General features: G+C 50.1%; 1 protein-coding gene and 1 pseudogene across 1 annotated transcript; one reads left to right on the plus strand and one right to left on the minus strand.

Moving 5' to 3' along the window:
* Window positions 1-398: 398 nt before the first annotated feature.
* Mb (myoglobin) lies at window positions 399-7,912 on the minus strand. Its single transcript, XM_027403886.2, has 3 exons — window positions 7,816-7,912; window positions 2,464-2,686; window positions 399-1,006 (listed from the first exon to the last, which is right to left on the minus strand). The coding sequence occupies exons 1-3, from the start codon at window positions 7,908-7,910 to the stop codon at window positions 860-862; spliced, it is 465 nt and encodes a 154-aa protein (XP_027259687.1). The 5' UTR covers window positions 7,911-7,912; the 3' UTR covers window positions 399-859.
* A 744-nt stretch (window positions 7,913-8,656) lies between these two features.
* The window catches only part of LOC100770989, a 31,217-nt pseudogene continuing 22,816 nt past the window's right edge, over window positions 8,657-17,057 (plus strand).

The following is a 17,057-nucleotide window of genomic DNA, read 5'->3' on the forward strand; positions in this document are numbered from 1 at the left end:
GGGGTCAGAGTCCCTGTTGTCTTCTAGGCCACTGTTTGGATCTCAGTGGTGGGTGACCTTCTCACATTGCCTCAGCTGTTGGATCCACAGTGACATCTTCTCCCTGTCTCCTGGCCTGGGCACCTGGCACTGATCCTCATATTGCCAAGGTCAGCTGGCCCTGCTTGCATTCCCACCACCATGACACTGATCAGAGCCCAGGCAGGGGCCCTTCCCTCCCTGTCCCTGAACCCAACCCAGTGTGTCCCTGCCATTGAGAGGTGACTGCGGAAAGGGGCTTGCCCAGCATCTTCTCTGTTGTCTGCAATCCTAGACCATGCCTTCCTATTTCTTCCTGGGATGCTTGTGGGTGTTTTCCTTGCTGAAAGGGATAAAAAATGCCAAGCAGAGACAATAAATGAGGGATTTCAGGGTATTTTATTGAAACACGGTGGGCCAGTGGGAACTTGAGCAGCAGGAGATGTCCAGATGCCCACCGCCTCCTTTCCCTCTTCTATTCCCACTAAGCAACACTCTACCTCAGTCAAAGGTCAGGGTCAGTGACTTGGATTTGGGATCAAATGTGACAGTGGGAGGAGAGATTTTTTCAGAAACCAGGAGGAAGTGGGTTGGGCTTGGGATTTAGGTGACAGGAGGACTGAGCATGACCCAAAAGAACTGAGGAAGCAGAGGTCACTTTGCACCTCTGGGTTCCAGGTGGTGCCACCTGGAGCCCTGTCCCCAGGAGTGTGGGTTAGATGGCTGAATGCCATGCTACGTTCCCCTCTTCTGTTCTCTGCTAACCTAAGACACTGCACACTCTACTTGCTACATGACACTGGGTCCCAGCTTTGTGGGCTGGGCAGTGGGAGCAGGCGGCTTAGCCCTGGAAGCCCAACTCCTTGTACTTGGCGGCAATGTCATTCCGGAACAGCTCCAGGGCTTTGCTCATGGCACCCTGAGCGTCATCTCCAAAGTCCCCAGAATGTCTGCTCTTCAGGACCTCGATGATGCTTTCTGAGATAAACTGCAAGAAGGGGACAGGAGGTTGTAAGTCATGGTACTGAGCAAGCCAGGAGCCAAGAATGTCCACCCACTGCCCTCCTCTTTATTCCAGGACCATTTCCTGGGCCCTTACAATGTCCAGGTGGCATTCCATGCAATTATTGTGAATCAATTCCTTTAAATGCCACTACCACCAGGAGGCAGGCGCTATCACCATCCCTGCTTTGTTGATGGGGAAACTGAGGCAGAGAGGTGTGTCAAAGACTTCAGCTGTGTGCTGAAGTCACACAGCCAAGAAGGGGTACTTGAACCCAGGATGTGTTTCTTGACCCCCCCCCCCTTTTGAGTGCAGGATGCATGACCAACGGCCAGCCCACAAGAGCTCATAGGTAGCAGACAAGATACCTTGCTCAGGACGCTAGCCCACCCGGGATCTGTGATCAACCAGGACACCCAGGAGGAGGCTTTACCATCATGTGCATTTCATCTCTGAATTCGGGACTAAGGATGACTGTTGACTTATGATCACACCAAGCAGGTGGTCACAGGTACTGACAAGGGAAGGGACAGGTGATATCAAGCACCCCCATTGCCCAGATGGAGATGGGCATCTGTGTGGGACCGCCCAGAATCCAAAGGCTTGGATGAAACTGTCTCAGTGCTTACCATCAGTGACTTGGGCTTTGGTCCCATACAGCCTTGGCTGCTGTACTAAGTGGTGGCATTTAACGGAGGAGACTACAAGTGGCCTGGTTGAGGTCATGTAGCAAGTGAATAAGAGCTGAGGTTGGTCCCAGGGACTGTGGACCTGCCCCTGCTAGCTCAGGAGTGCAGATGCTGTTCTGATCTTTCTCACTGGACCCTCAAGTGACACAGCAGGAGGCACCAAGGGACACATGTGATACATCCAGAAGGCACAGGGCTTGCCTCACAATCCACAGATACAGCAAAGATGGTGGGGCCTCGGTCTGTGGTACCAAGCCCAACCTCGGGGAGTGACCTTGCTCTGCCCTGTGACTCCAGCTGCAAAATGGGGATTGAGAGGACCCCCTGGGGCTCCTGGCCTGGCTTCTCTCCAGGCCACAGTAGAGCTGGACCATCACACCCCATCATGGAGTGGGGCATGCATTGGAAAATGGAAGGTGCCCTTGGCTCCCACAGCTCTCCAACAGAACCCTGAGTGGGAATCCTGCCTCTGTGACTTGCACGAGCAGTCTGTGCCTCCATTTTTCCGTCTGTCCAGTGGGTACAATAAGGGCTCCTGCTGATGTGGAGAAGGCAAGTTATGTGTCAGTCATTTGTCACATTGAGGTGCTCGACCCAGCATTGGGAGCCAGACACTGAATCAAATGCTAGCTGTGTGAGTCCTCAGTGCCCTTGTGAGGGGAACAGAGCTGGGGCTGGTTGCAGAGGAGAAAGTGGGTTTGAGGGGGGAGGAACCAAGAGTGGCTGAGCTGGGATTTAACAGCGGCCACCTACCTCCAGGTACTTGACTGGGATCTTGTGCTTGGTGGCATGTGACTGGGCCAGAGGCTGGATCTCTGCAGCATGCTGTCCCTTCTTCTTCAGGATGACCCCCAGGGCTGTGAGCACAGTGCAGCCATGCTTCTTTAGGTCCTCTGAGGCCTTCATTTCATCTTCTGACTTCAGGTTCTTGAACTTGTCAAACTTGTCCAGAGTTTCGGGGTGGTTCTTAAACAGCCTAGGAGACAAGGATGGATGGAGTGAGATGTCTGATGTCTGAAGGATGGTCTGAAGGCCACCAGACTCCAGCTGTATTTCTTCCCAGCTGTGTGATCTGAGCCAATTCGCCACACCTCCCGATGCTTCAGTCTTCTCTATGAATGGGGATGGCTAACTGATCTAATGAGATAACGCATCTGTCGTCTGGCACAGCCTGTGGGATAAATGCCTGCTGTTCTTTTGTTATCATTGATACCATCACCCTCCTAGTCTCTTGGTCACTGAGAGGGGCAAGGGCAGTGACATCCCTGTGTCCTCCCCCCATGTTCTCTGTTATCCAGAGAGTGGGGTGTGCTGTCAGCTCTACGCTGGGCTCACACCTATCTTCCATGTTATCCACACTCTTCCTGTTTTATAGACAGGGTCAGGACTCTGAAATGGAATGTCTCCAGCAGGATCTCAGGGCCAGTGTGCAGAAAAGCCAGTCAGCCTTGGCATCTAGATGACTCAGAAGGCCACCTGAAGGCCTCTACCTGAAATTCTAGACCTCCTGGCTAGGTGTGGCTGCTGAGAGACCCCTCTACACCAGCATAGACTTCACCCATTTTCCAATGGTGATGGCAAAGGGACCCACCGAAGGCCACATTTGTTCCTGCCTGCCACCCTGGGAGCTCTGGTTTCACACTGTCAGGGACCCAAGCCCTGCTCTGGGAAGATGGTAAGGGCTACAAGGGTCATCATTCTTCCCAGATGAGGCTAGTCCCTGGTCTACTTGGAGGTAAATAAAACATCATTGGGGCTGGAGAGATGGCTCAGGGGTTAGGAACACTGACTGCTCTTCCAGAGGTCCTGAGTTCAATTCCCAGCAACCAGGTGGTGGCTCACAACCATCCCTAAATAGGATCTGATGCCTTCTTCTGTCCTGCAGGCATATGTGCACACAGAACACTATACACAAAATAAATAAAGAAATCTTTTTTAAAAAATAAAAAATAAAACATCATTCAGGGCAGTGACCTGCCTGGGTCACAGCAGGTGGGTAGCTGAGAACCAGAGCCTCTAGAGCCCCACCCTGATGTGTTTATCAAGGTGAGCCTGGCTACGCAGGTTCTGCGTTATCCTTTTAATACCTCCATGAGCACAGACATTCCCCTTTGTGCACCAAGCTGTGTGGGAAGCGCCTGGACCCCACGGCCCCTGCCCCACAGTCCCATGAGGAGGACCTCCTATGACCAGAACACCAAGCTGCTTCATCCAACCCAAGAGCTAGGTCTAGCTGCTGGAGTTACCTTCTCCATGATCCCCTGAGTTTGTGACCTGCTGATACCCCCGACTCTTCTCTTGAGGTGCCCATCTCCCTGTGGGGACAATGGGGCCTGTGTCTGTGTGTGTGGGCAGGCTGGGGGTGGGGGGCTGGTGTTCCTCCTCTGTTCCAGTCTCCCTTTCAGGCCTGCCAGTCTGGTTAGGACCCCACAGTAGGGGACAGGTGGCTTCTGAGTTTTGAGTGAGAGCATGAGCACTGCCTACAGAGTTTGAACACAAAAGACATATGTGTTTAAAGCACTTTGTAGGTTTTTACCTGCACATTTCCTGAATCCCCACGCCTGAAGCAGATTCTGCCATTATGTCAGGTCACAGAGGAGGAATGGGGGGGGTCTAGGGCAAAGCCAGCAGAGGAGTGTAGGGCCCCTGTCTCTCAGTGCATGGCCAGACATCACTGGACAATAAGGGCACAACATTCCACAGTGGGGATAGTCCCATAACACTAGTGGATGGGTGCCTGACGTAGCTGCCGAGGTCAGCCGATCTGTGCCTCTCTTCCACACCCACAGTCATTCATCACAGACAGGCCTTCCCACCACTCAAGTGCTCCACTATGTGTCAGTCAGCAGTTCTGTTGACTACAGGGTCCCCTGATGTGCCCATTCCAGCTGCATGGGCTCAGGATCACCCATGAATTGCTTGTTTGTTTTTTTACACAAATTACTTCTTGCCATCACTGTAGCACACTTCTGAGAGAGCTTGGTGTTAGCAGACTCCATGTGACAGCTGTAGAAACAGGCACAGGAAGCCTGAGTGTCCCGTAGGGGTTTAACTAGACCTCGTGGCTTTCCCTTCTCTGTGAGCCCTATCACAGTCACATTTACAAAGGCATCCCCTTTGTAAATGATAACATACAAACCTACCCCCTCCACATACACACATGTGCTCAGAAGTGTGCACGCTTGTGCACACTCGTGCAAGTGTGCGCACACACACACATCTGTTCTTCATGCCTGTGAAGAGCCATGCACACAAGCTGGTGCCATGAAGACTGGGTGGATCTGTCCCTAGCCTTGGTTGTGTCTGGGAGCCCATCCAGAGTCGTATGCGTCACTGACAACTTGTCTCTGGCACCTGGTCCAGGGTCCCTGAGCTCCTGACTATTATTATCTAGCGACAATGATCCTTGAGTTCCTGCTGACAGATGGAAGGCCTGACACCCACTGGTGAGCCCAAGGTCACCAGGCTGGATGGGGAAGAAGGGGGCAAGAACAGGGACTTGAGGCTTCAGGCTTTTGGAGCCACTACACTCTAGGTCTGGTTCAGTCTCCAGTGTCCTGTGTGATGCTGAAACAGCCACTCAGCCTTTCTGGGTCTTAGCTCATTGAATGTAAGCCAAAATGGTTGTTTAGGTGATTTCTCAAAAGCTTGCCCCAATCTTGTCCTCCCCCAACACTAGGCAGAGTAGAAGAGGCTTGCTCTCATCACAGGAGTAGAGGTACAGGCCCTATATAGGCACTTGGCTCCCTGAACCCCAAGTCTCACAGATGGCTCAGAGCCCAGGCCCTTGCATTTCCCTGAGCACACCTGACTTGGCTCCTATGGGAGAGACCAAGGATGTTTTCTCAGGGTCCCTTTCTTCATCCTATTGCCAGGTGACCAGGCTCAGCTAACAGGCAGTCAGGCTAGTCAGAGAAGTGAGGCTGCCCCTCTGCTGGTCTCTGAACAGCTGCCCAGTCAGAGCCCAGTCTAGGAGCACATGGGGGTGGTAGACAGAAAAGCTACCAAGAGCATCGGCTACAGCCAAGTACCCTGTATTCTTACTAGCTATGCAATTCGGGATAAGCTGCTAAACCTCTCAATTAGATGTAATACGTGAGTTCATAATGGTATTAATAACACAGGGGCTTGCTGTGTGAGACTTCCTCCTCCTCATCCCCCCCTTCACCACCACTATCACGACCAGGAGTCATTCTTAGGGGTGGCCCATCACTGACACGGTTGGTTGAGACTGTGAGTCACTTCTCTCATTATTCGAGAAGTTGCTATCCCCAGAAGTGGTTTCCAACCCTTTCTTGGCTCCTAAATCCTTTCCCCAACAAAAATGTCATTATAGGGGTTTGGGACACAGCCCAGCAGATAAGAGCACTTGCTACTTCCCCAGAGGAACCAGGTTCAATTCCCAGCACCCATGTGGTGGCTCACAACCATCTGCAACTCCAGGTCCGGGGATTCAACACCCTCTTCTGGCTTTTTTGGGCACTGCATGTATGTCATGCATATCCATATATGCAAGCAAAATACAAAGAAAATAAGTAAATATTTTAAAAATGCAGGTTTAAATGAACCTGAAAAGATCTGGGAAAAAGAGGTGAGGCTCAAAGGGAGCCACCCCCTTCCACCTGGAGTTCTCAGCTCTGCTAGCTGCTGGATCTCCTTGTTCTAGAACTCTGTGATTACCAGCCTAGGCCTTGGAGTTCTGCTAAGGTAACTTGGAGAAATGACCTTGCTGAGGTCAATAGACAAGGCTGGGGTTGGTGTCTGGGACAGGAGCCCAGTGTCCGTGGGACACTTGCTACCCTGAGAGTTGGCATGACTTCTTGGGAGGCCACCTTCCTGCACCGCCAACAGGAGAAGGCAGGAACAGCTGGTGTGGCCCCATGGCCCAAGTCTGAGACATGGTGGGATGTTATGCCCTTGAGGCTTTTCAGGGCCAGCTGCCTGGGCATCATGTCCCACCTGGCCTGGCTCCTGATGAGCCTCAGTTGCTCCCCTGGGGAGGGAAGAATGCCTCTCTGATGACACAGTACCTTGAGTTTCCTTCAAAGCCCTAAGTCACTGCCCAGGGCTTGGCAGCCTTAGTATCTTGCAAGACACTGTTCTGCCAATCCCCCCCCCCCACACACAATAGCCTGCTGTTCACAGCAACAGAGCACAGAGAGTGGGCAGGGATCTCAGAGGCTGTGGTAAACAGTCCAAAGCAGAAATAGGGCCTAGAGAGGGGAAACAAGGTGACACAGGAAATCTATTGCCTAAGAATTGATACCAACTTGGGGTAGGGGTTAGCTCAGTTAGACAGGCCTGTAGGCCCAGCATCTGAGGATGAGTTAGGGAAGAAAGATGGGCAGGAAGAACTAGCTGTTCCAGCAGATGCCCAGCCTCCGTCTAGTATGGCCACATAAAAAGGGTTCTGACCTCAGATGACCTTGTTCCCAAGCAGAGGGGCTAGAAATGAACAAAGTCCAAGGGAGTATGTAAGACCATTGCAATCAGGAGGGAGACTTACCCTGGATCATAAGTAGCAGGGAAATTCATTTCCAAACTACAGTTTCAAAGACATTGCAGGGGCTGATAGCAACAAGGCCACCTCCTCCCAGAGCCAAAAATAATCACTCAAGGATATCCCACTAGGCTCCTGAGCCAGCTAAGCCCAGAGCCCAGGGAAAAGCCCCAGCATTTGAGTGAGCCATGGGAAGTGAGGCCCTGTTACAAGCCTCAGAACCCTCCACTTACCCCGGCTCAGAATTGTGAATTTTCTGGGCAGATTTAGGAGATCCTTGCAGCAGAAGGCAACCACACACTCCAAGCTCTCAGTTCACACTAGTGGACCTGACCTCTTACAGCCCTCGATATTCTGGCTGCCTGCCATGATAAGCTCCTTCTGGTGGACTGTTTCATGCTGAACTTCATTCCAGTTGCTGACATCAGCTGGGATGGATGGGTCCCCTTTTCCTTTCCTCGGTCCAGTCCCCAGCCCTTAGAAGCAAATGAAATCCCAAATCATCCTTGCAGCCAACTGGTCTACCCTGCCAACTTCCACCTTGCAGCCATACACTGGTAATCTTTAGGGGACAAGTGGAGGGATGGGGGGTCTCTTCCTCTTACCTGATGAGGACTTCCTGTCCATGGCCAGCAAGGTCGGCCTCCACCTTCCCCCAGACATTCAGCACCTTCTGCCACTCCCCATCACTGAGCCCCATGGCAGCTTCTGAAGAGGACAAAGGATGAGTCAAAAGGACTGAGTGTGGGCCGGCTGTCAGCTGTGGTTTGAGGCCACCTGGCCCTGAAGGGCTTTTATACCTTTCCGGGTGTTAGTCTGGCCAGGATCACTGGGTGCCACATGCTCCTACTGCCACCCTCCTCAACCCCCCAGGGGTCTAATCTCTGCCTTTCTCTGGCCCTCACATGGGCAGCTATTTTGGGGCAAGTGCCATTGTGGGGAGCTAGGACAGCTTGGGGCAATAGGGGGTGGGGAGTGGGAACCAGCCAGGCCACTGTCTGGACTTGCACAAGCCCACAGAAAGGGCACCGAAGCCACTGCCAGCAGCTGAAACCCAATTCTCCCCCTGTCTGCTGCCCCAAGGGGACTTGTCATGTTTCTAAGCTTGGGCACAGGCATCCAGCTGGCCCCCAGAAGTCTCCTCTCACTTTCTGATTGCTTTTCTCTTTTATTAAATGTGTGTGTGTGTGTGTGTGTGTGTGTGTGTGTGCGCGCGCGCGCACGCACGCACGCACGCGCACGCGCGTGTGCACACACGCGTGCATGAGTACATGTGGGCCACGGCATGCTTGTAGAGGTCAGAATACAACTTTCAGGAGTTGACTTCAGGTCTTACTCGGAGCTTTGGCCTCGGTGGCCAGCTCTCATACTCCTGAGCCACCATGCTGCCCTCCGCTGACTTTCCTGATACTCCAAACCAAGCCAGAAGTGGTAAAAGGAGCCACAATGGATCTGCACTTTCTGCTGGACCACAGGTAAGTCTCTGAGCTAAAGGGCTCTGGGCCTGCTCCCTGCTCCCTGTGAAAGGTTGTGTTACCATGCTCCACGAAGCCTCAGCCCCTCCCCTTGACTTGTGATCTCCTATCTGCCCTTGCTGCCTCACAGGGCACTTCCAGCAAGGTGGTAGCTGCCAGCACTCCCAGAATCTGCCAGGCCCAGGCCCTCTTCTCTTTCTCTAGCTCTGGTAATCCCACAGGAGCCCTCAGGATAAATACTTATATGGGCCACAGGATGAATAACACAGCTGGTGTTTGATCCTAGTGAGTCTGGATCCCACAGTCCATGCTCTTGAAAACCTTATTTGGGAGCTGCAGAGATGATGGTTCAGTGGTTAAAGGCACTTGCCTCCAAGCCTGAGTTCCATCCTCAAGACCTGCATGGTGGAAGAAAAAAACAGACTCCTGCAAGTTGTCCTCTGAATTCTCTCTCTCTCTCTCTCTCTCTCTCTCTCTCCTCTCTCTCTCTCTCTCTCTGTGTGTGTGTGTGTGTGTACACACAATCAACAAATATAAAAAATAAATTTTACAATATTATTTGGGATTTTGTGGGGGCAGTCAGAGGGTCTGCTTTATTTATCTGTGTATCTTTTGAGCCCCACACTGGGCCCTGCATAAAATTTGACCTGAAGAAATACTGTTGAATAAAAGATAGGTGGCTTTATAAGGAAGACAGAGGCTGAGCAGAGTTTCCATCTATCTAGTCATTCATCCTTCAACCTGTCCATTAGCCAGCAGCCAGCTATTATCCATCCAACCATCTGTCCATCTGTCTGTCCGTCTGTCCGTCCGTCCGTCTGTTTATCCATTTATCCCCACACATCATTCACCAAGCAATTATTACTCATCTATCAACCCATTTGTCATTCATCTATCATCCTTCATCCATTATCCATCCGTCTACCCACAATTTATTCATTATTTATCATCCGTCTACTACCCATCCTTCATTCATACACCACTCATCAATTATCCATTATCATCTATCTGTCTGTCTATCTGTCTGTCTGTCTATCTATCTATCTATCTATCTATCTATCTATCTATCTATCATCCATCATCCATCATCCCTTCATGCCCCCTCCCTCCCTCTACCCATCCATCACTTACCTACCATCTAGTTAACAGTCACAAAGTACACATGATGTGACAGCAACTCTGTCACAAGCTGACAAAACAAAATTAAGCACATCCTGTGGCCAAGAAATTCACAGCACTCTAGAGGAGAGTGCTCAGTGATGTGATGGACAGTTTTGCTTGTTTGGGGCTGTGGCAATTTGAATGTACTTGGGCCCCATAAGCTCATAGGGAGTGGCACTATTAGGAGGTGTGGCTTTGTTGAAGAAAGTGTGTCACTGTGGGGCAGGTTTTGAGGTCTCTTGCTTAAGCTTCACTCATTGTCACTGTCTATTTCTTGTTGCCTTCTGGTCAAGATGTATCCAGCACCATGTCTGCCTAATAGCGCCATGCTCCTTAGCTGCCATACTCCCTGTCACAATGATCATGGACTGAACCTCTGAAACTGTAAGCTGCCACCTCAATTAAATGTCTTCCTTTATAAGAGTTGCCGTGGTCATAGTGCCTCATCACAACAATAGAAACCTTAATGGAGACAAAGGTGTTCCAGTTTTTGTCTTGTTTTGTTTGAAGAAGATCTCACTATGCAGCCCTGACTGGCTTGGAACTTGTTATGTAGCCCAGGATGGCCTCAAACTCACAGCATTTTGTCTGCATCTGTCTCCCAAATGCTTGAACTAAAGGCATGTGACACCACACCCAGAGGTTTTTCAGGGTTTAAAGTGTCTGCCTGGCAATTGTCATTCAATTACCAAGTGAGGAAGGGGGCACTGTCCCATTTATAGCCTAGCTCAGAAAGAACAGGCCACACGAGTCTGATATTCTGGGCCTACCCTGGGTATGCCAACAGTGACTGCCCAACCTGCATGGCACTTTAGAGCAGTGGTTCTCAACCTGTGAGCTGCAACCCCCATAGGGTCAAGTGATAGCAAAGATCCTGCCTAACAGACATTTACATTATGATTCATAACAGTAGCAAAATTACAGTTATGAGGTAGCAACAAAAATCACTTTCTGGTTGTGGGTCACTACAACATAAGGAACTGAATTAAAGGGTCGAAGTATTTGGAAGAGTGAAAACCGCTGTTTAGAGAACCTGTTCTAGTGGACCCTGCTGAGGTGGCAGAGGGCAGCCACATTCTGGGACCACAGGATCCATCCCCTCAAACCAGCCACCAGTCACGGTTGATGGGGCCAGGGATGATACCTGACTCAGGGCGGTTGGCAATAGGACTCTACCTGAATGAACAGCTGGGGCTGTGAGCTCTGCCAGTCAGAACAGGGCTGTGGCTAGAGTCCCACAGGCAGTGGGAAAACAGAACAGGAAAAGTGTGAAGCTCATGCCTAGAACTGGGAAGAATGCCAGAGCAGAGGGCTCTTTGCCACCCTGGGTCCCACACCCTCCCTCAGGGCTCTGGCGGGGGGGGGGGTGTCAATTCCCATGAGCCTTCACTTCCAGCATGACTCTGTGTTTGCCAGAGTCCTGCTCCAGAGGGGTTCTGAGCGGCAGGAAGGAGGTGTGAAGTCGGCAGAAATGAAGAGTGTAACCACTGGTTGTCTTTGAGACAGATGACCTGGAATAGCTCGAGCCATCTTAATACAAGTTCTAATGCATTCAAGCATGAGCAGTTTCAATTCATTTCTCTTTAATCATTTTCTGAGAATTGTTAGCATTTACCCATTTTAGTGTTTTTCTTCCCCCTCCCTTGACGTCATTAACTGACCTTTACCCAGTATCTAAGCATTAATTTTATATTGCAAGCCAGATGATTATAACTAGCCAGGCACATCTTATTGGTACTGTGCCCAGGCTGGCCATGCTTGTAACATGTGGTTACAAAAATGAAAGATATTCAAGCCCTATGATCAGTCCTTAACAAAATGATGCTTTTCTATTTTTGTAGTCAGCTGGGAGTATGATAGCATACCTAGAATATTTTTTCAGGTGTAAGTCAGTTTCTAAATGGTCTGCATATCCCTTTCCTGTGAGCAACAGCTGCAGTCCTATTCTTTACTCTCTGAATGGTAACAATTAATACCTGACTCTTAATTGCTGGGACCAAGTTTCTATTCTTCCTGCAAGTTTCTACTTCTACTTCCAAGGGAACTAGGAGTTCTAGATTCCTTTGTTGATATTTTGGTACTGAAAAAAATGTCTATTCATTCATGCCCTGGCACTGGAGAGACATCTGACCTTTCAGGTCCTTTTTATCTTTTCCTTACATGTCCCTGTAAATTTTTTTTTTTCTTTCGAGACAGGGTTTCTCTGTGGCTTTGGAGGCTGTCCTGGAACTAGCTCTTGTAGACCAGGCTTATCTCAAACTCACAGAGATCCGCCTGCCTCTGCCTCCCGAGTGCTGGGATTAAAGACGTTCGCCACCAACGCCTAGCTGTCCCTGGAAATTTTAATGTCATCTTTTAAGAAACCGTCTCCTGCCTGGCAGTGGTGGCACACACCTTTAATCACAGTACTCTGGAGGCAGAGGCAGGTGGATTTCTGAGTTCGAGGTCAGCCTGGTCTACAAAGTTCATTCCAGGACAGCCAGGGCTACACAGAGAAACCCTGTCTCAAAAAAAAAAAAAAAAAAGAAAGAAAGAAAGAAAGAAGGAAAGAAAAAGAAAGAAAGAAAGAAAGAAAGAAAGAAAGAAAGAAAGAAAGAAAGGAAACCATGTCTCAAGTTCTTGGAATATAGTTATCTTCTTTTTGGAACAGTTAAGAAAGCAAGAATCATTAGCCTTAGTGAATTCTTACTCAGGGTGACTGCAAAGGCCACCAGGGGTAACCAACCAGAGTGATAGATTACAAAGAGGCTTAATTTCCTTGTAGAAACTTTAGAAAAATCACCAGCTTTTGTTCTCAGTAAACTCAGCCACAATCACAACTGACAAAGCAAAACTAAGAATTACCATAGGAAAAAGCATAGCGAAAGTTTGAGAGGCCTGAAGCTCAGTACCGTTGCCTCCACAGGTCCCACCAGGTGGGTGGATTCTCCAAAGGCCTTTTCCAGAAGGAGCTCCACTCACAAAACATTGATGTACTGTTTCCAGAGGTTACAGTGTTCTTCCGGAATGTCCACCGCTTGGGAGGGAGGGAAAGGCAAGAATTCCTGTTCATGCCTGGTGCCTGCCTAGGCTTCTGGCCACCAGGGCCCAAGCTAACAAAGCAGGGAAGACATGGGCTCCAGAGTGAAAGTCTGTGTATCATTATCTGTCCCTCTGTTTATTCACTCGTTCCATAGCCAGGGACAGAGGGCCTACTAGGTGCTGGCTTTAGAGGAACTGACCCCCTGCACCTTCCATACCTCCACATCTCTGGTCACTGAGGGCGTCAGAAGAGAAAGGCAGAGGGAAAGACACCAACTGTCCCAGGCTGGGGAGCACGCTGGCTCACCTTCTTGACATATCTGCTAGAACCAGCAGCTCTAGGTCCTATCTTCCATCTGTGAGACACTGTGAGGAACTGGCACTTTGTTGTGTGTCCCTGCAGAACAACCCGAGGGATTAGCCTACTAAAGCTTTACCATAAACTCTCTGAGAAGTATAGCTGTCTTAATTAGGGTTTCTATTGCTGCAACAAAACAAACACCATGACCAAAAAGTGAGTTGGGGAGGAACAGGTTTATTAGTCTTACAATTCAGCATTGCTTGCCGGGCGTTTAATCCCAGCACTCGGGAGGCAGAGGCAGGCAGATCTCTGTGAGTTCGAGGCCAGCCTGGTCTCCAGAGGAGTACCAGGATAGGCTCCAAAGCTACACAGAGAAACCCTGTCTCAAAAAAACAAAGAAACAAAAACAAAAACAAAACAATTCAGCATTGCTATTCATCATTGGAGGCAGTCAGGAGAGGAACTCAAACAGGGCAGTATCCCAGAGGCAATAGCTGCCGCAGAGGCCATGGAGGGGCCTGGCTTGCTCAACCCATCATCTTATAGAACCCAGGACCAACAGCCCAGGCATCAGTCTTCATGGGTATGGCCCTCCCCCATTGAACACTAAATGAGAAAATGCCTTACAGCTGGATCTCATCGAGGCTTTTCCTCAACTGTGGCTCATCCTCTGATGACTCTAGCTTGGGTCAAGCTGACACACAAAAATTGGCCAGTATAATGGGCAACTGTGTGTACTCACACATTGCCACAACTGAGCCTCCCTTTCGGTTGCTGTGGAGACCCGGGGCCAGCCCCTCTGTTTGGTGCTTGCTAGTGAAAGATTTTAGTTTGCTGAGAGAAAAAGTTTTGAAAGATTTTAGTTCACAGAGAGAAAACGTTTCCCACAGGCCCTGGCCCATTTCAAGGAAGCTGGCCCCAACGCCGGGAACATCCTATGGTTTAGATGAGGGGTATCGCCAAGACAACCCTGTTTGGGTCACACCTGGCTGGCCAGCAGACAATCAAGACTTTCCAGAGTACATTCTATGTTTTCTTTTCCTGTGTAAAAATCCAGGTCATACCTAGGAGACCTCGTTAACATGAGATCATACTTTGTAATCAATCACTTTGTGCCCCTTGACTGTATGCTGATCTGCGATTTTTTCCTATATAAGGAGCTTGCACCCCATGCTGGGGTGTGCAGCTTTCCCGATATTGCTGACACTTGAATGCACATTCGTTCAATAAACTCTCTTGCTTTTGCAGCTCTTGGTCTGGTTTCTGAGTCTCGGGGGCTCCTCAGGATCCTGAAGCCCTTAGGGGTCTGGGGATCTTTCACTAGTCTACCTGTGATAGCTGTACCCTGGCCAGACTAGGAGACTGCAGACCCACCACAAGGAAGCCAGGATACCTTGGTGTGCAAAGCTCCCTACAACCTCATTTATATATGCTCTTGTCACACATGCTCACAAGTGAGTTTGCTAGACACAGGTGGAACAAGCTAAATTCCCCAGTCAGCCCGACTCTCCACCAATCCCAGAGTGTTTTGCATCCTTGCATCCCCAAGTGTGAAGCTAATTAAGATTCCTGAACAAAAGTTCTCATGTACCAAAGCCTTTTGTTTTACAGACATTTAGGGATGCAGACATCTAGAATAACAGGGCCATGGTGTCTAGATGCTAAAAAGAACTTCACACACTCACATCCAATTTCCCACTAAATGTCACTATCTGACAGCTGCCTAAATGCTTCTAGGGTCAGTGAACACTACCCAGAGCTGTACAAATACTTTATATTGACCCCAAAGACACCTGTGTGCCACTCACTCTCTTGCTTGGACTCTGCTTCTAGGGTGTAGAGGACCTACCAAGTCTCACACAAGTGGGGCAGGAGGTGGGTGTGGGCTGGAGGCTAAAACTCATCTAACTTTTTTGTCCAGACTACATCACACCCGACAAGGCCAGCCAGGAACTCAGTCTAGGGAGGAAGATGGGCTTCCACGGTCAGGCTGTCAGTGCCCACTGGGCAGCTATGTACCAGTGGGCCGTACTCAAGGCTCAAAACTTTTATAGTGACCCGGGAATTTGAGCAGCCTTTGGGCAGCCAACAGGCCTCTCTTCCAAGGTCGAGAGATGAGTCCTTCAGACTTTCCTGGGACTGAGGACACAGTGGGGGAAGGGTGTGAGCACTCTGGCCCCTGAAGCATGGATCTCTCCCTCTTTCCTCCTTGATCTGCTCAGGGCTTATGCCTGAGTTCACCCACCCTCAGCTCAGACATATCCTTGGCCAAGTCTTCACTCTGGCTGTCACCTGATGTTGGCAAGACCTGGGAAACCCTGATGGGGTGGGGGACCCACAGGTTTTCTTCAGAGCTTTCACAAACTCACCACCCATGGCTGAGGCTACCCTTCCCAGACATTGTCATACTGAACATGCCAACCTTTTCCCCAGATATTCTCTGGAGCCTGAGCCAGTGACCAAGGCAACGGAGGCGCCTCACAGAGGCCAGGAGATGCACAGGGAGCTAAAAATACAGTTTACACACAGGCTTTTCCTTCCCCAAAGGCCCTTAGGGGCTTGCAAGAGAGAGGCTGGCAGGGCACAGGATCTGCTTGTACCAGTCAACAGGTGTGGCCCAGGGCACTGGCCTTCTTCCCTTCTACCCGCAGGCCCCCGCCCCCCCACCAGGTCTGTCACCTGGATGAGCCAGGCCCCTTCCATAGTCCCCCACCCAGGCTCTTACAGACTCAGGGGGTGCAAAGCAGAGCAGAAGAAATAAGATAATTTATTCTGAGCCAAACAGGAATGAACAGTATTGGTAATGGGTTGATGTCATACACAGACATATGCGTGTATGACACTATTCACTATGGAATGGTTATGAGAAGTGTTTGTTCCTTTGCTTAGTTATGAGATAGGGTCTCATGTAGCCCAGGCTAGCCCTGAACTCCTCATTCCCCTGCCTCTACTTATCAAATGCTGGGATTACACAATCCATCACCACACATGTCCTAATGAATTTTTCACAGTCAGACAACAAAATAAAATAATAAATCAAGGCACTTAGCAAACACATTGGTGAGGACAGCAGGCAAGGCACGTTATGGGAAACCCTAGATTCCAAATGCTAGCTGAAGCCATTCTTAGATTTGGGGCTGTTGGGAGCTAATGGTTTCACTTGGTAGTAGCAGCAAGTTATGATCAGATAAGAGGGGTGGGTGAAAAATGGCTAACAGAGCATATGGAAAACAGCCCAAGATAGTGCTGGCTTTAGATCTGTAACACTCCAGCTCTCCGTAACCACAGGGCTCTAACCAGTCATTCAGTCTACAGGACCTTCTGTACAGACATGGACTTACACAGGGAATCTTCAAGCACAGACACAACAAACACACCATGCTTGCTGCACATCACGGCTGTCCCTCCCTCATCCCAGAGCCCTTCCTCTGGGGTAAACACTTTTAGAGTCCCCTCTCTCACATATGAAGAAACACAGGCACAGAAAGATTAGGAACTTTGTTCAAGAGCTCTTAAGCCAGCACGTCAGAACCCCGGGCGTCTGAGTCCACATCTGTGCTTCGAGGCTCAGCAGTGGTCTGATTTAGTTCCTTCGCCCTCTTTGCCTTCCTGGCAGCAGGCCTGGGCGTTCTGAATGCTTATTTTAGGGTACGGATTCCACCCAGGGTCCCAGGGGCCAGAGGGAAATGTTCTGGGGGACCTGCTTCCACCTAGTGGCAACTAGAAGAAATGCCACTGCCTTACATGCTTGAGTGTCTGTGTTCACCGCCTCCCTCCGTCCTGGAAGACCCGGCTTTCCACGCTGTTAAAAGATGAGTCACCCACACTCCCGGCTCTCAGGGTCCCAAAGTCAAATTCTTGTGAGGCAGATATTGTGGCAGAAACCGGG

This window comes from Cricetulus griseus, chromosome 2 (assembly GCF_003668045.3).
Source record: "Cricetulus griseus strain 17A/GY chromosome 2, alternate assembly CriGri-PICRH-1.0, whole genome shotgun sequence".
Classification (NCBI taxonomy): Eukaryota; Metazoa; Chordata; class Mammalia; order Rodentia; family Cricetidae; genus Cricetulus; species Cricetulus griseus.

Coding starts and splice junctions, on each gene's coding strand:
- Mb (XM_027403886.2), bottom strand. CDS start 7,910: ATGGGGCTCAGTGATGGGGAGTGGCAGAAGGTGCTGAATGTCTGGGGG. Junction 2,687..7,815: donor GGACAGGAAGTCCTCATCAG/GTAAGAGGAAGA, acceptor CTTGTCTCCTAG/GCTGTTTAAGAACCACCCCG. Junction 1,007..2,463: donor TCCCAGTCAAGTACCTGGAG/GTAGGTGGCCGC, acceptor CCCTTCTTGCAG/TTTATCTCAGAAAGCATCAT.